At 43.2% G+C, this 19,155-nt stretch overlaps 2 protein-coding genes across 2 annotated transcripts in view; both read left to right on the forward strand.

The window, feature by feature from the left end:
* The window catches only part of LOC149496143 (uncharacterized), a 23,346-nt gene extending 13,609 nt beyond the window's left edge, over nucleotides 1-9,737 (forward strand). Inside the window, exons 2-3 of the mRNA XM_089721284.1 lie at nucleotides 9,030-9,386; nucleotides 9,468-9,737. Of these exons, the coding sequence (XP_089577410.1) occupies nucleotides 9,030-9,386; nucleotides 9,468-9,587 (477 nt within the window). The 3' untranslated portion in view covers nucleotides 9,588-9,737. The remainder of the gene's footprint in view (nucleotides 1-9,029; nucleotides 9,387-9,467) is intronic.
* Nucleotides 9,738-10,313: 576 nt separating this feature from the next.
* On the forward strand, nucleotides 10,314-11,692 carry LOC149496144 (uncharacterized). Its single transcript, XM_089722068.1, has 2 exons — nucleotides 10,314-10,976; nucleotides 11,053-11,692. Exons 1-2 carry the CDS (start codon nucleotides 10,341-10,343, stop codon nucleotides 11,686-11,688), a joined length of 1,272 nt encoding a protein of 423 aa, XP_089578194.1. The 5' UTR covers nucleotides 10,314-10,340; the 3' UTR covers nucleotides 11,689-11,692.
* The last annotated feature ends 7,463 nt before the right edge of the window (nucleotides 11,693-19,155 follow it).

The raw sequence follows: 19,155 nt of genomic DNA on the forward strand, positions 1-19,155 counted from the left end.
CCCTTTGACATGGATGCAGATTTGAGGACAAATCTTTTTAAAGAAGGGGGGGATGATACGGATCCACTACTACCAACCACCTATGAAGCTCAAGGGAACAAGGGCCACAACAATGGCAATCCATTAGCACTTCCTAGTGGACCAATTACAAGGAGCCGTGCAAAGAAGTATGGAGCAACCATGTCCTTATACATTCAAGGGCAAATCACACAAGAGCTCCATGACCTTGCTTTCAACAAGTGCTATGAAGAACTTGAAGAAACACCTAAGTTTCTCACATTAATAGAAGCACATGTTGAGTTGGTAAGCACGCCCGTGCAAGGTGGCATGCCCCAGACCGTGCAAGCTACTGCCTTTCAAGGAACAACACATGATTTGGAGCACGCCCGTGCCAACTAGCACACCCCAAACCGTGCACTTCTCTGCCTCTCGCGAGGGACACACATACATGCGCGCACGCCCGTGCCAATCAGCACGCCCCAGGCCTTGCACTTCTCTGCCTCTCGCGATGGACACACATACATGCACGCACGCCCGTGCCAGTCAGCACGCCCCAGGCCGTGCACTTCCCTGCCTCTCAAATATTAGCTAGTTATTTTTTTGAGTTTTTGCTTTGTTAATGGGTTGGGCCTCCAATATTTCGGCCACCCTTGAATAATTAGCCTTATTTTGATTAGATTTAGTCAATCTTTAGTGGATTTGGATTAGATCTCCAAATCCTTAAGTAGTTATGATTTTGTTAGTCAACTCCTTAGTTGGTTTAGATTTGCTAAATCCTACTCCTTAGCTAACTCTAAATCCTCTAAGGATCTGGACCTCTTAGATTAGTATAAATAGCTTGTTATTTTGTAGATTTTAGGAGACAATTAATGAATTAAAGAGAGTTTCTTCTTCAACTTCATGCTTAGGCGTGTTCATGTTTTTAGAGAGTGTGAGATTGCATTCTTCTAATTGCATCAAGAATCAAGGTAAACTTATCAATCTAATTGTGGCGTTTATCTTATTCTTTTCTCTATTATTGGTGTTCTTGCTTCTTTAAGCTTTGGGTGCCATAGAGAGGGGTTTAGTTTGATCTTGGATCTCTTCCAAAACTTGTCATTGAGTTCATGAAATTTATTTTCATTGGGTTCCGCGTCATTCATCATGGCCTGTCATTGTGACACCATATAATCTACCACCGTCAATGTGTATGAAAGATGAATATATGTTTTTGTGTGTTATTGTTCCTGGGCCTACTAATCCAAAACATAAAATTGATGTGTTTCTGCAGCCTTTAATTGCCGAACTTAATTATTTATGGGAATATGGGGTTGAAACATTTGATATTTTGACCAATCAGAATTTCATACTGCGAGCTGCTTTGCTTTGGACCATCAGTGATTTTCTAGCATTTGGAATGTTATCTGGGTGGAGTACGGCTGGCAAATTGGCTTGTCCTCATTGCATGGAAAACACTAATGCATTTACACTAAAGAATGGAGGTAAACAATGTTGGTTTGATTGTCATCGCAAATTCTTACCAGAATCTCACCCTTAGAGGAGAAATCGACAATGCTTTAGAAAGAACACGACTATTGTTGAACCCCCTCCACCTGTGAAGTCTGGAGCAGAAATATTACAAGAAATTGAAGATCTGGGGCTTATGAAAGTTACAGAGTTGGGTGCAGATGAGGTAAATACAAGAATTGGTAGGAATAGCGGGTGGAAAAAGCGAAGCATCTTCTGGGATTTGCCATACTGGAGTTCACTTATCCGTCATAACCTTGATGTCATGCACATAGAAAAAAATGTGTTCAAAAATCTGTTCAACACTGTCATGAACATTGAAGGGAAAACCAAAGATAATGCAAAAGCGAGAGCAGACATGAAGGAAATTTGTCGTCAACCAGAACTCGAGCAATCTGTAATTACTAGTAAGTTTCCGAAGGCATGTTATTGTTTAGATAAACCCCAAAGACAATTATTGTGCGAATGGTTACGATCATTAAGGTTTCCAGATGGCTACTGTTCAAATATGGGTAGATGTGTGGACATGAGGAAGTACAGATTGTTTGGCATGAAAAGCCATGACTGCCATGTTTTCATGCAAAGATTGATCCCTGTGGCATTCCGGGAATTATTACTAGGAAAAATTTGGGAAGCAATGATAGAATTGAGTCTCTTTTTCAAGGAATTGACGATGACTGTTATCCGATGCGATGATATGGACCAATTAGCGCAAGAAATCCCAGTTGTGATGTGCAAGTTGGAGCAAATTTTTCCACCCAGCTTCTTTGATTCTATGGAACATCTGCCGGTTCATTTGCCCTATGAATGTCGTTTAGCTGGACCGGTACAATATCGATGGATGTATCCATTTGAGAGGTGATTCACTAACATCTCATTCTAATGATTACATCATTTATTTCAACTTATACTTATATATTGGCATTGTACAATCACAGACACCTGCAGAAAATTAAAAAGAATGTGCGCAATAAGGTAAAGGTCGAGGGATCCATTTGCAATGCATATTTGGTGGAAGAAGCTTCCACATTCTGTTCACACTACTTTGACCAACATGTTTTCACCAAGCATCGGAGAGTGCCACGTAACGATGACAAAGGAGATCGCGTACAATCTGAGTTTGAAGGAAATCTAAAAATTTTCACCTATCCTGGGCGTACGATTGGTAAATAAAAAAAAAAGACGATTGACTGATGCAGAGATACAAGCGGCTCAAACCTATATTTTATTGAATTACGAAGAGATCACACCATATGTACAGTAAGTATAAATAATGTAAACAGTCTGAACTTTGTAAACGGTTGTTAAATCATACTTATGCTAATTTGGTTCATTGATAAATAGGAAATATATCAATCTTTTGCGGCTTCAAAATCCTAATTTGACTGATACTGCAGTTGATGCAAAGCTGGACACCGAATTTGCAGAATGGTTCAAATATTATGTAAGTTACTTTCAATGTACACAACATGGAATGTACATTTATTAAATCTCACTCATTTCATTACTATTTCCCATAGGCTCGAAGCTCGGGAATCGATATCCGTAACAGATTTATTACGGATCTGGCAAAGGGGCCATTACCGGTTGCTAATGCCTACTCTGGCTACTTTGTAAACGGTTACAAGTTTCACACTGAGGGTTATGGGAGAAGCAGAAAGACAATGAACAGCGGTGTGTGCATAAAAGGATCAAACTACAGTGATGTGTCAAACGATTTTTATGGGAAATTGGTTGAGGTTTTGGAGTTAGAATATCCAGGCCTACCAATGAAGTGCACAATCTTATTCAAATGTGAATGGTTTGATCCTACGCCAAACATTGGCACGAAGGTTCATCCTAAGTATAATCTGGTAGATATTAATCAAAGAAGAAGATATACAAAGTATGAACCTTTTGTGTTGGCAATGCAAGCTGCACAGGTGTACTATGTCCCATATCCATCGTTTAAACGAGACCGATGCAATTGGATGGCAGTGTGTAAAATCAAGGCTAGATCAGTTGTTCATGCACTTGAAACCAAACAATCTGCTTCACTCGCAGTATCGGAGCCATTTCAAGAAGTTAGGGTTGAAACGCAACCGATGCAAGTTGTTGAAGATTTAACAGATAGATTGGATGATGAAAGTCGATCTTATGTTGAAATAGGAGCATCAGATGATGAAGAGGAAGAAGATCAAATCATCATGGGTACCTCAGAAGACGAATATGAAGAAGAGGAAGCTGATGAAGAGGAGGACGAAGCAGATGATATTGAAGACACTTAAAACTTAGAGCAGTTTTACTATTACAAATTCATAAATGTATATCTAATTAATATTATTAATGAAGAATTTCAATGGTATTAACTTTCTTTACTCATATTTACCACATGTTCCACAATTCATATAATTGTATAAATTCATTTTATCTAGGTTCTGATATCTGCAGTACAGATGGCTAGAGGCAGAGCGTTTGATTCTGACGCGTCCAGCAGTGGTTCGCGTGGAGGTCGTGGCCTTGGACGCAGTGCCCATGGACGAGGATGGTCAATCCCTCATCCTTCGTCAGGTACATCTGGGGCTTCGTCATCTGCTCAGCGACCAGTACTGTCGCCATCACATCCTTCTTCAGGTACGTCTGGGGCTTCATCCTCTGCTCAGCGTCCAGTATTGCCGCCATCACAGCCTTCTGCTCCTTCCTCTTTTACCCCCGTTTTTGGACCAGTACAGACTCCACCAGCTGCACAGTCACCTACTGTGCAAGGCAATAATCATAAATGTCATAACTGTCATTTTAATTATATATTAATTATCTAAAAATTTATAACATTTGTCACTTCTTTTGCAGCTTCATGAGATCCACGTACCACCCTCAGTTTGGTAGCGGGACAGTAAGTACTTATTCAAATTTTCCGCAGGCATATTTTGTTCAGATTATGATGCTTTCGTGTAATTATATTTCACTACTGTTTTTTTTTTCAGCATATATCCATCTTCTCGAGCAGCGAGGCAAATTTTGAAGATAATCAAGCTACAGCTGCATAAAGAAGGATACACATGGGATGCCGTACCACAAGAGGCAAGAGACTTTTATTGGGAGGAGTTCCAGGTACTCTTTGGTTTAAGTTATATCATCATTCAATGTTTAGAATTCAAGATACATCCTTAGTGTTGAAACGCTATATTTCATTTTTTTGCAGAAACATTTCATATGGGACGAGGCCATTACGGCTATGCTGAAAGTAGCCTGGGAGAAGATATGCGCCGATCGATATGCTGACGGTGATGGAGAAGAAGCGGTAAGAAGCAGCAGTGCGTGTCTCAGGAGATATGGGAGAGCTGGCAAAAGGCTTGGGAGGATCCTGCATTCAAGAGAAAGCGGGAGATATTTGCACAAAACAGGCGTAGTGAGACTGGCGGTGATGGAGCAGGACCTTCGCGACACACAGGCGGATCTATATCTGCTATAGAGACAGCTCGATTATTAGTAAGTGAACTAGTCCCTTTACAAGAAACTGATGTTTAATGAAAGGACACTATATATATTAATATATTATGCATAAAAATTCATTACAGGCTAAAGAATTAGGTCGTGAGCCCACACCGATTGAGGTGTTTACATACACTCACACGAAGGACCACGATCGTAATACGTTTGTCGATAGACGTGCGCTGAGCGTCAATGTAAGTAACAATGAATAATATTTACATTTACCCTCTAATAATTGCGAAGATGTACAAAGTTCAATATAATAAAGCTTGCAATTGCATTGATTAATTAATTTTTTGTTTTCAGGAGAACTATACTACAGCTCAGGAGCGTATTGTTACTTCTCAGACCGATGAATCCGAAGCTGAGTCAAGAATTGACGAGGTAGCGCTTTATCTCGAGGCTGTAGGGGGCGAGAAGAAGAGGAAGGTATACGGCATCGGGTCTCAAGCATCACAGTTTTACTGCGGCTCGGCAGCTCACGCTTCTACAGCCAGTGCAGCACCACAGCCCGAGCACACTGACTCGCACTATAATGATGATATATGGGCTCAGCTTGCTGATCAGCAGAGACAGATTGCAGAGCTTAGAGCGCATGTGATGCGGCTGTCCGGTGAGCCCCGTGCTGGTACTTCTTCCTCTGATCCTGCGCCTGCTACAGACCGACATGTTTCGACGTCTCAGCAGCAGCCACTACTGGCTCCTGATCTCGATGCTGCAGACGATACATTGGTCACCCCTCTTGGCACTACATCACATCCAGCAGGTACTCCTCCCAGCGATCCGACATCGGGAGATCCGACATCGGATCCTGCAGATGACCAGCAGCATAGATTTGATTTTGGACCTTTTTAGTTTTTCATTTGTATTTTGATATTTTAATTTGTTCAGTACAATAAAAATTACATTTTTATATTGTTCTTGAATTGCATGTGTGATATATATGTATATATGTCAATTTTCACAAGTGCGGAAAAATTTTGGTTTCACAATAATTAATTTATTTTTTTAATTTTTTTCCAATTTTGCGACCGATTTGAGACCGATTTGATACCAAAAATAAAAATTTTGAATTTACAATTCGCGACCGATTTAAAAAAATTGCAACAGATTTTCTGCGACCAAATTTACAACTGAATTTCCAATTAAACCATGACAAAAAATTTGCGACCGATTATTCACATTTGCGACCGATTCTATCGGTCTCTAATTTGCGACCGATTGTCTCATCGGTTGCAAAATTTGTTTGCGACCAGCTTTTTTGCGACCGACATTGGTCGATCGCAGATCGGTCGCTAAGTGAAATTAGCGACTGATATGAGCCATTTTGAGACCGATTTGTCGGTCGCAAAATGGCATTTTTTTTGTAGTGCTGGTTGTCTAATTTCCTTCAAGACCAAACAACCTTCTTCCAATTTTCGGTCTTTGACCTTCTTATTAAAATGCCTAGCCATTCTCCTCTGGTAAATTTGAGTTCGGTGGATCGCTTGTAATCTTTTCTCGTCAATACCCAGGAGTTGGAGGTGGTAATTCTGGACCTAATCTGCTTCGCTGATTTGGCTTTCCCGGATGATTCTTGCCGACCGAACTTCCAGTTTAACAGGCAGCACTGCCTCCTTACCATATACCAAGGAATACGGAGTTGCTCCGGTGGGCGTTCTGATTGAAGTCCTATATCCCCATAGGGCATTTGGTAACTGTTCATGCCAAGCTTTGTGCTTTTGAACTGTCTTCTACAAAATGACTTTTATAGCCTTATTTGCAGTCTCTACAGGCCCATTTGTTTGTGGACGATAGGGTGAGGACTTATGATGTTGGATTCTCTTTTCTTTCAACAAATCAGAGAATTCACTCTGAAAGTGGGACCCATTATCGGTGATGATCTCAAATGGCGTTCCGTACCGACAAAGGATGTTAGTACGAACGAACTGTGCCGCCATCTTGGCATTCAAAACCGAATAAGAGGCTGCCTCGATCCACTTAGTGAAATAATCTACAGCAACCAGGATGAATTGATGACCATTGGAAGCCTTTGGGTGGATCTTTCCGATCACATCTATGCCCCAAGTTGCGAAGGGCCAGGGTGAAGCAATGGGATTCAGATTGACCGGAGGCTGTTTTTGCAGCTTAGCAAAAATTTGACACTCATGGCACTTCTGTGCGTGCCTCACGCAATCTGCATTCATAGTTGACCAGTAATAACCCAGGTTCATGATTTTTCGAGCCAGAGCTATCCCGTGCATGTGTGGACCGGACTCCCCGTTGTGTAAGGAATCCATAATGGTTTGAGCTTCCCCTTCATCTACGCATCTTAGGTGCAAACCGTTCCAACTTCTTTTATATAGAACTCCCCCAATAAGGAAATATCCAGATGCTAACTGTCTCAATGTCCGTTGATCAGTCTTCGAGGATCCATCCGGGTAAGCCTCGTCTTGAAGATAATTCTGTATGTCCCAAAACTAGGGCTTGTCATCGACCAAATTCATGATGTGGGCCGGCTGTTTCTGTAGTCGAACTGTCAAAGGTCGAATAATTTGATTCCCTTCCACATTGACCATGGAAGCTAAAGTAGCAAGGGCATCAGCAAATTGGTTTTTGGCTCGGGGCAAGTAATGGAAAGATAGATCCTCAAATTGTTGAGCCAATTCATCCAAGCGTTGTAGGTAAGGAACCAAACGCTCTTCCTTAATTTTCCACTTCCTTAGAGCTTGAGAGACTATTAAATTGGAATCCCCGAAAACCCTAAGGACTTTTATCTCTTTTTCCAGGGCCGCTTCTAACCCCTTAATGGAAGCTTCATACTCGGCTTCATTGTTGGTGCAGTCGAAATCTAACTTGACTGCGATTGGGACGTATTCTCCATAAGGAGTTTTGAACACGACTCCAATTCCATTTCCGTGATAATTCGAAGCTCCATCAAAATACATCTCCCAAACGTCATTTTCCACATTCAAGAGATCTTCGTCGGGAAACTCCACTTCTTTCATTTCATCTTCCACGGGCAGTTCCGCTAATTGGTCAACCAAGGCTCCTCCTTTTACTGCTTTCCATTGTACAAATTTCAAGTCATAAGCTGCGAGCACTGACACCCACTTAGCCATCTTACTATCAAGAACCGGCCTCTCCATAAGGAATTTCAAGGGATTCGATTCAGAGATAACATATGTGGTATAGGATGAAAGGTAGTGCTGCAGCTTTGTACAAGCCCAAACTAGAGCCAGACATAACTTCTCTATCTTATTATACTTCAGCTCATAGTCTAGCATCCTTTTGCTAAGATAGTACACGGCATTCTCTACCCTGGTGTCTTCTGCTTGTTGAGCTAGCATTGCACCCATCGCTTCTTCTGTCACTGATAGGTACAATATCAAAGGTTTTCCTGGCCTTGGTGGTTGCAAGACTGGCAGAGATAGTAAATACTGTTTGACCTGATCAAAGTCTTTCTGGCAATCTTCGTTCCATTTGACGGATACCCCTTTCCTGAGTAATTTGAAGATCGGACCACAAGTATCGGCCAATTGATTAATGAACCGGCTGATGTACTGTAGCTTCCCAGGAAACCCCGAACTTCCTTTTCCGTCTTCGGTGCTGGCATTTCCAAAATGGCTTTGGCTTTTGAAGGGTCAATCTCTATGCCTTTCCGGTTGACCATATGCCCCAGAAATACTCCGGATGTAGCTCCAAACAGACATTTTGCCAGGTTGAGCTTTAAATTGTACTTTTGAAGCCTAAGGAAGAACTTCTCAAGTGCTGTGGTATGTTCTTCAGCTGTTTTCGATTTAACAACCATGTCGTCCACATACACCTCAACTTCTTTATGAATCATGTCGTGGAGGGTGGTTCTGTCGCATCCATTCTTACGCCGATATTACTTGGGCGAAAGAGTGGACATCCAAATAAGAGGCTGCCGTTCTGTCCCTTATCCCCCTCCCACTGACATGCGAGCGGGCAAACAGATGGTGCTCACTGCTACTCATACCGAGGGCATTCCATACTTGGAATTCGTTATGGAGGGAGATTATGATGAATTCTGCCGCATTACTTTAATGCAGCCCATTGGATCTCGTCTTGATGATTTCCAAGGACCGGCTCCTTCTCAGCCGTTTGGCACTCGTTCTTCCCGAGCTTCGGGTCCTTCAACTAGGACTCCAAGGAGGAGGCCTGTGACTGATCCTACTTCTTCTACTCCGGTTGGGGGTTCTTCGCAGGCCGGGCCTAGCCGACCGGCAGGCCCTTCTAGGGCTCCTCGGGCCATTCTGGAGGCTACCGGGCCGCTTCATCCGGATCTGGTTAATCTCCGCCTACCCTACAGTATTTCCCACTTTGTACCCGACGGCCCTCCAGCTACTCGAGAAGTCTCCCTGGAGGGTGTGGATCGCCTGGCTCTTCCTTCCGAGGACATTACTGAGGTAAAACCTGATACATCTCTCACAAAAAGGATTTGTAAGAGCTTTGATATTGACTCGTGTCTTTCTCTGTATAACTTTCAGGTTCCTGTCGGGTTGGTTAATCAGATGATGGAGCTGATTCTTGGATTGCAGCAAGAAGTGGCTGTGGCCTGGACTCAGATGGCCTTTGATGATCAGAGGAGGAGGAGGCCCCGCCGCTGATAGCTTCTGCTCTACCTTTTTATTGCTGTACTGAACTTTTGTCTGTACCTGCACTTGATATGTATCTTGTACTGAACTTTTGTACCTGCACTTGATATGTATCTTGTACTGAGCTTTATCTGTACCTGCACTTGATCAGTACTAACAAAACTTGACAAAAAAAAAACATGTATGCATGGTTTATTAGGTCTGAGAGGAAAAGAGAGAAAAAACAAAAAGGATTTTATTTCAGTTTCTCTCTCTTTTTTTTTTTTTTTTTTTTTTTTTTTTTTTTTGGGGCCGGCGGCTGGCCGCCGGGTGGGGCCGCCGGGCTGGGCCGCCGGCTCGGCGGCCGGTTTCGGCGGCTGGCCGCTGGCCCTTGGCGGCTGGGCCGCCGTTCCGGGCCGCCGGCTCGGCGGCTCGGTCGCTGACTCGGCGGTCGGGCCGCCAGGTCGAGCCACCGGCTCGGCGGCTGGGTCGTTGACTCGGCGGTCGGGCCGCCGGGTCGAGCCACCGGCTCGGCGGCTGGGCCGCCGGGCCGGGCCACCGACTCTGAATTTCCTTCTATAAAAGCTAGATTTCAGCCCCTTTTTTTTCTCTTCTCGAATTCTGTGCCAGAAAAAGTCCAATTTCGGTCAGTTTTTATTATTTTTTTTATTTTTTATTATTATACTTTTTTTATTTTTATTTTTATTTTTCAGTCTTTCATTATTTTTATTTATTTATCATTTTTCTTTTTAGGAAAGATAACATAAAACAAGAAAGAAAAGAACAATGAATCCCTTCTATAACCATAGCATGCACAGCTGGACTAGGAGTCTCTCCAAAGTTGAAAAGATCAATCTGGGGAGGTACGGTCTTTCTCCTGCCATTACTCTCAGAGGTGTGGTAATTGATTGGGATTTTTTGAGGGCCTGCATTAGATTTTGGGACCCCGAGGCCCACGTTTTCCGGTTCGGGGCCATGATGGAAGAGATGTGCCCTCTTTTTGAGGAGTTTTGTGCCATTGTGGGATGTGACCCTAATGCCCCTTTGGTCAGGCATGAGATAAAAGCTGGGTATATTAGATCGTTTGAGACCCTGTTTCGATTCAGCCGGCCCCAAGCTAGAGCTATGATCGTTAATGACCAGAAAGCGATCCTGCTGCCCCTGATTGATGAGTTCTCAGAGGCTCAACCAGATGACCCAAACCGGATGAGGCTGAGGATGCGGGCTTTAGTTTTCTGTTTGTTGGCTGGCTTCTTGTTTAACCGGGATCCAGGCTTCGGGGATCTGCGCCTTTGTCCCATGGTTTGGCAAATGGAAGACATGGGTTGCATCGGTGGTCTCGTACTGGCAGAGACTATTAGGAGCCTCGACAGGGCTGCTTTAGGGTTTGAGGAATGGACAGTCTCTCCCATCATTCTCCAGGTATTTCCCTTTACTACCTTTCCCATTTCCTTTTCCTTTTATTATTTCATTGTAATAGAAAGGATCCATTACTCAGGTATGGTTGAGGGACCATCTCCAAGTGGTTGCCGCTCCTACTCTTTTACCCTACAATCCTTCTCAGTATCGTACCCGGAGGATCTTAATCACACGCCCTTCTACTGATGCATGGACTTCATGGCTGATTGAGTTGGGCCCCGATGAGATATTGTGGTTCGTTCCTTGGTACAATGTTACCCGTTTCATCCAGGTCAGCTTTCGCCATTCTCGGGTTTATCTTCTGGGCCTCACCCATTGTACTTGGTACTGCGCTTTGCGCGTTTTAAGACAAATGGGGATAGATCAAACTGTTCCGGTTATAGATGACTTTTCAGCTGATTCGGCCATCACTCCAGGTGTTACCCGAGCTGTCCTTAGGGCTTGGGTAAGAGATCATCAAATGGTTAGGCCTTTGCCTAACCCTGCCAGTGTTCAGACTTCTCCTGAGTATCGGGCTTGGTTTATTACTACTGTCTGGCCAATTGAGAGACCAAGGAGGACTGCACTGCTGAGCGTACTCGAAGGTTGGGTTCAGGCTGATGCTGAGGATGAGGTTGGGACTGGTGAGGAGATTATGTTGGCTCCTCGGACCGGCGAGGCTGGGCAGATAGGAGACTCAGAGGATGCCGCCCCGCGGAGGCGACGGGATGCCTAGACTTCTATAGGCTTTTTGGACTTTCATTGTTGTTTGATCTTTATTTGGGATTTTGGATTTTTGGATGTATGTTTTATACTTTTGTCTTGGACTTAGCTTTATTTTGGATTCCTTCATTTTCTTGACTTTATTGCTTAAATTGAGAATGTTGTTTAGCTTTCCAAGCATTTTCCAACTTTATTTATTTAAGCTCTAATTTTTGCCTAAACCGCCCTTTCGGGTTTTCAGCTTAGCGAGCTACCCACTTTTGCCTAAGCTGCCCTTTCGGGTTTTCAGCTTAGCGGGCCCCGACTTTTGCCTAAGTCGCCCTTTCGGGTTTTCAACTTAGCAGGTTTTTTCTTATTTTCCTTTTTCTTTTTTTTTTTTTGGCAAAGAAGCATGAAATTTGTGAAATGACGATTTTTTTTTACTAATGCTTAGACCGCACCCAATGAGGGTTGCCTACATATCTCCGATATATAATTTCTTTTTTCCAAAGAGAATCAGGCCTAATGTAGTTCATTTACATCATGCAATGATTACACATAATATCTTTTCAACTGATCTAAATTACATGGATTTGTAAATTCCAAACCATCTAAATCAGTCAAGACGACGGCTCCGCCGGATAATATCTTCTTCAACACATAGGGCCCGGCCCAATGAGGACGGAACTTCCCACGTGGGTCTATGATTGGCTGTCTAATTTCTTTCAGAACCAAACAACCTTCTTCGAGTTTCCGATTTTTAACCTTTTTATTAAAATGCCGCGCTATTCTCCTTTGATAAACTTGAGTCTGGTGGATTGCTCGCAATCGCTTTTCGTCCATACCCAAGAGTTGCATATGATAGTTCTCGGCCCAATCTGCTTCGCTGATCTGGCTTTCTCGGATAATTCTTGCCGACTGAACTTCCAGCTCAATAGGCAGCACTGCTTCCATACCATACACTAAGGAATACGGGGTTGCCCCGGTGGGCGCTCTGATGGAGGTCCTGTATCCCCACAAGGCAAATGGTAACTGTTCGTGCCATGCCCTATGCTTCTGCACCGTCTTCTGCAAAATGACTTTTATGGCCTTGTTTGCAGCCTCAACAGCCCCGTTTGTTTGTGGACGGTAGGGAGAGGATTTATGATGCTGGATCTTCTTTCGCTTCAGCAGGTCTGAAAACTCGTTTTGAAAATGAGATCCATTATCAGTGATAATCTCGAATGGTGTTCCATACCGACAAAGGATGTTGGTACGAACGAACTGTGCTGCCTTCTTGGCATTCAAAACCGAATAGGAGGCTGCCTCGATCCACTTTGTGAAATAATCAACAGCAACCAGGATAAATTGGTGGCCATTAGAGGCCTTCGGATGGATCTTTCCAATTATGTCTATGCCCCAAGTTGCGAAAGGCCATGGCGAGGCTATGGGATTCAGATTGATCGGAGGCTGCCTTTGCAGTTTAGCGAAGATTTGACACTCGTGGCATTTCCGTGTGTGCCTCACACAATCTTCGTTCATAGTTGACCAGTAATAACCCAGGTTCATAATTTTCCGAGCCAGGGCCATCCCATGCATGTGTGGACCAGATTCCCCATTATGTAAGGAATCCATGATGGTTTGAGCCTCTTCTTCGTCTACGCACTTCAGGTGCAAGCCATTCCAACTTCTTTTGTACAGAATTCCCTCAGTAAGGAAATATCCAGATGCTAACTGTCTCAATGTCCGTTGATCAGTTTTAGTGGATCCCTCCGGATAGGCTTCACTCTGAAGATAATTCTGTATATCCCAGTACCAAGGCTTGTCATCCACCAAATTCATAACGTGTGCTGGCTGTTTCTGTAGCCGGACTGTCAGAGGTCGAATGACTTGGTCTCCCTCTACATTAACCATGGAGGCCAAAGTAGCTAGGGCATCGGCAAACTGATTCTTGGCTCGCGGCAGGTAGTGGAACGATAACTCTTCAAACTGTTGAGCCAATTCGTCCAAACGTTGTAGGTAAGGAACCAAACGTTCTTCTTTAATCTTCCATTTCCTTAGGGCTTGGGAGACTATTAGGTTGGAATCTCTGAAAACCCTGAGGAATTTTATTCCCTTTTCAAGGGCCGCTTCTAACCCCTTGATGCAAGCTTCATATTCGGCTTCGTTGTTGGTGCAAGCGAAATCTAGTTTAACTGCAATTGGGATGTATTCTCCACAAGGAGTTTTGAATACAACTCCAACCCCATTTCCATGATAGTTCGAAGCTCCATCGAAGTACATCTCCCAGGCTTCGCTTTCCAAGCTTAACAAGTCCTCATCGGGAAATTCCACCTCCGGCATTTGGTCTTCGATCGGTAATTCCGCTAATTGATCAGCTAAAGCTCCGCCCTTCACTGCCTTTCTTTGTACAAATTTCAGGTCATAGGCTGCGAGCACTGACACCCACTTAGCCATCTTACAGTCTAGAACCGGCCTCTCCATAAGGAATTTCAAGGGGTTCGATTCAGAAATAACATGCGTAGTGTAAGATGAGAGGTAATGCTGCAGCTTTGTACATGCCCAGACCAGAGCCAAACACAGCTTCTCTATTTTATTATATTTCAATTCGTATTCTAGCATCCTCTTGCTGAGGTAATACACGGCATTTTCTACCCTTGTATCTTTTGCTTGCTGAGCTAACATTGCACCCATAGCTTCCTCTGTCACTGATAGGTACAATAGCAAAGGCTTTCCTAGCCTTGGTGGTTGTAAAACAGGTGGGGATAGCAGGTATTGCTTGACTTGATCAAAAGCTTTCTGACAATCCTCGTTCCATTTGACCGCTACTCCTTTCCTGAGTAGTTTGAAAATAGGACCACAAGTATCAGCCAACTGATTGATGAACCGACTGATGTATTGTAGCCTACCCAGAAAACCTCGTACTTCCTTCTCGGTCCGTGGTGCTGGCATTCCTAAAATGGCCTTGGCTTTCGACGGATCAATTTCTATGCCCTTGTGACTGACCAAATGCCCCAGAAACACTCCAGATGTAGCTCCAAAGAGGCACTTTGCTGGATTGAGCTTTAGGTTGTACTTTCGAAGTCTAAAGAAGAACTTCTCAAGTGCTGTTGTATGTTCTTCAGTTGTTTTTGATTTAACCACCATATCATCCACATACACTTCTACCTCTTTGTGAATCATATCGTGGAAGATGGTCGTTGCCATTCTTTGGTAAGTTGCCCCGGCATTTTTGAGCCCAAAAGGCATAACCCTGTAACAGTAAGTTCCCCATTCTGTGATGAATGCCGTCTTCTCTTTGTCTGGCGGATGCATCATTATTTGGTTATATCCAACTGCGAGATCAGTCAAGGAGACCATCTCATGTCCAGCCATTCGGTCCACCAATAGATCGATATGTGGCAGGGGAAAATCGTCCTTCGGACATGCTTTGTTCAAGTCCCGGTAATCCACACACATTCGCACCTTTCCATCCTTCTTAGGAACCGGCACTATGTTTGCTAACCAAGTCGGGTAGGCAATGGGTTCTATGAACTTGTTTTCCAATTGCTTAGCTACTTCCTCCTTGATCTTTAAGGACCACTCCGTCTTTAGCCTCCTTAGCTTTTGCTTCACTGGCTTAGCCTCTGGATATACTGGAATTTTGTGCACCACTATTGCTGGGTCAATTCCCGTGATGTCACTTGCCCTCCACATAAAACAATCAGCAAATTTCTTCAAACATTCACTGACCTGTTCCCTGTTCATGCAATCAGATGCAATGTATGTGTGTTCATTTTCTTCTTTGCCGATTATTATTTTTACTTTTTCATTTTTTACTTCATTTATCTGATTATTTTTGCTTGGAAATGCTTGGAAAAATAAACACACGGGGTAATCAAGAATTTGCAGGCCTTTATTACATATGACGGAATCGTCTTCAAAGGTTACATCAAATTTGACATCTGGATCTTCTAGATCCGACACTGACGACTCAGAAGTGGAACTGGTTCTTGACTCGGTTTCCGACTCAGATTCAGACTCAATACAGGACTTGACAACGGACTCTGGTGCTAGGTTTGACTCGGGAAGGGGTTTATCAGCAGTGCGCTCCTCCTCGATGTACCAATTGGTAAGAGGCCCTCTGTTCGGCTTGATCAGGCTGAGCAGATCTTGATTCCCGTCATTTCCTGTGATGACTGCAACCTCATCAAAGAGACTAGGCTGCATGAAGTCTTCGATTTCCAGTTTAGTGATGGTTTCGGGCCCGTTGCCCCATGATTTGGTAAGGGGTTAGTACTAATGTTTGGTTTACTTCTCGGGATGATTGAGCCATTGTCCACCAGATCTTGTATGCGGTTCCTAAGTGTCCAACACGCTTCAGTCTTATGCCCGTACCCCTGATGGTATTCACAGTATTCATCTGCTTTGTAATTCCTTGGTAAAGGATTTGGTGGGGGCCTTGCTTCCAAAAGCTTGATGTAATTTGCTTTGACAGCTTCTCGGAAAACCAAAAGGATTGGCATCCCGAGATCAGTGTATGTTCTTCTTGACTGGCTGCCATTTCTCATGTTCCCCACACGTAACGGGTTAGTGGGGGTAATGCTTGCCACTTCGTGGACTTTGCCAGCTTGGCTGGGTTTCTTGTACTTAGAGGTTCCTGCGTCGTCTTTCAGTTGCCCCATTTGGATCAGGTCTTCTACCTTCGTAGCAGTAGCAATGAGCGACTGAAACGTTGGCAAGTACTGGGTTTGTAACCGTTGTTGGTAGACAGGTTGCAGATTCTTTATTATTATGTCTACCTGTTCTTGTTCTGAAGGCCGGTTAATCATTTGGGCGGCCTTGGCCCTCCACCTCGTAAGGAACGAGGAAAAAGGTTCATTATTTTTCTGCTTAGTAGTCTCTAATTCCCTTCGGGTAACATCCACCTCCATGTTGTAGTGATACTGGGAATTAAATGCATTACAGATATCCTCCCAGGTCTTCATCTTAGACCGATCTAAGCTGACAAACCATCTCAATGCAGCACCGGTGAGAGATTGTTGGAACAACTGAGCAAGGAGCTCACTGCTCAATCCGAATGGGTTAAGGGCACCCACATACATCTTCAGGTGAGTTTTAGGACAAGTGGTTCCATCAAACTTGTCCATGTTGGGCATTTTGAACTTAGTTGGTAATCTGGCTTCAGGGAACAAAGACAAGGAGTCCATGTCCACCACTTCCTTATGGGTCTTGAGGGCAGTGATTGACCTTTCTAAAAGCTCTAGCTTCTCTCTCATTCTCTGAGCTTCCAGCTCAGAAGCAGTTTTGGAGGGTACGTCATCCAAGTTCAAGGCAGGGTTTGTAGGTTCAGCAGCAGCAGGACCCTGATTGGAAGCGGCAGGCCCACTTCCTCCGGCCGAGGCCCCATTTCCGTTACCATTACCATTCCCCAATTCAGCTATCAGGGCAGCCCTTTGAGCGGCCAATGCCTCATTCATTCTGGCCTCCATTCTAGCCTCCAGTTGTTCAATGAGGTTTTGGATGTCAGACAGTGATGCCATTGGTGAAGGTAAAATTGCAGGAGTCGTAGGTGTAACCGGTGTAGCTGGTGAAGCTGGTGAAGTTGGTGATAGCACTGTAGGTGTGATTGGCACTTGAGTAGGCACTCGGATTGTGGGCACCTGTAAGGATAAGGGTAGTTGGATTAGGTATAGTGTTTGGTGTATCATGGGAGTGATATGAGGTAGATTGACTCTTTGTCCAACTGTGCATGATTGAAGATAAAAGGTGTTTTCTGCTCTCTTTGTGTTTACCCAAATGTTTATGATATGCCATGAATGCGCACAACAACACACCATAATCTGTTTATGATATGATTTTCATCATTGGGTGCATACAGTCCTAAAGGATAGGTTCTATAGGCTATGACACAAATAGAGAATAGGCTTATAAAGGGACCCTTGAGCCTTGAGCATGGATATACCTAACCACATGTGAAACAAAGAGTTTCGCGTGGGTCCAACGGTACGCATGCCCATAGGCCATCCCCAAAAGGATTAGGGATGGTTTGCGGCAACAGGGAGGACGCTTTGGCTGTCCGTCGACATAATCAAGGAGACCTGCCGATCAGCGCTACTTGCTATCCAGACTCAGAAGTTTGAACAGAGAGAGAAGAAATTCATTTGAAATTCATTTTTTATGCAATGGAGAAAAGGATTCTCAATTCGTGCAAATAAATCAACAAATTAAAATGTCTTAATCAATTTGTACAACTTGAGTTTAAATTCCTCATCTCGTATTCTTAAAGAAAGAATACTTGATTTGTGCTAAGGTACCCTGCAAAACAAAGTATTGTAAAATAATGCCCTAAAGAAGGACAGGTTAGTTTACACAACAATAGTAGTCCACTTTATGCAAAATGATTGCATTACTCATCCCCAGCGAAGTCGCCAAACTGTGAACCCCTCCCCAAAATGCCATAGGCATGTGAATGCATGTGACTAAAGGAAGAAATGCACGTGAATGTATGAGTCGCCACCTTGTTTAATTGTTTTAGGATAAACTAGGAAAAACCCTAAGTGACTCCAATTTTAATTAACCTAGTTACTAGATTAATTAGCCCAATGTCTAAGGCATGGTCTTCGAACCCGAGGTGGATCCCGAGACTATGTCATGCTGATGAAACTAGGTTATGTGATTCGACTTGCCGCCCGGGGTTAGATCCCGAACGTGCCTACGTACTTCCGTTTGAATGGAAGATCAAAGTCAACGTAGTTCGATAGGCCTCTTTTGGAGGGCTTTGAATGGGATGCTTTATGCATGAGTGTGTGTATGCTTTGTGCATTTTGTTTAGGCATTTTGCCAAAAAGGTTGAAGGATTTAGGCACTTGGTGCCAAAATGTTGATTTTGAGGCTTTTAGCCAAAAGAATTTAATTTGGGCTTATTCTTGCCAAAAGATTGATTTTTAAGGCATTTGTACCAAACGAATTGTTTTAAGGCTTTTAAAGCCAAAATATTGGTTTAGGCAATTAATTTGCCAAATGATGCTAATTGGGCGATTGTCGCCAAAGTTGATTGATTTAAGGCAGTTTATTTGCCAAAAAAAATTGTTTGAAGGCTTTTAGCCAAAGAAATTTAATTTAAGCGATTTGTCGCTAAAAAGGTTAATCTTCACTTATAGGCAATTTGTTTGCCTAAAGTGATTAATTAAATTGAAATATAGGCAATTTATTGCCATAATAAAAAAAGTGTTTAATTAGGGCCTTTTAGTCACAATTATTGATTAATTAGACTTAAGCCAAAACTTGTTCGAAATAAAGGCAATTTCACCATAGTTATTGATTAACTAGGCTTTTAGCCAATATTGTCGAATTTAAACTTTAATACCACGATCATTAATTAACCGGGCATTTAGCTTAAATTTATTTAATTGAGGCAATTTATTTGCCTAGTTAATGGTATGAATGCATTTATGCAGTTATAGAATTTAAGAGGAGTAGAAAAGAAGCATGCATGAAATGCTAAAATTAAAAAAAAAACAGAGTTTAGTTTTGCGTACCT

Source organism: Jatropha curcas, chromosome 5 (assembly GCF_041381405.1).
Source record: "Jatropha curcas cultivar XTBG-Jc1 chromosome 5, XTBG_Jcur_1.0, whole genome shotgun sequence".
Taxonomy (NCBI): domain Eukaryota; kingdom Viridiplantae; phylum Streptophyta; class Magnoliopsida; order Malpighiales; family Euphorbiaceae; genus Jatropha; species Jatropha curcas.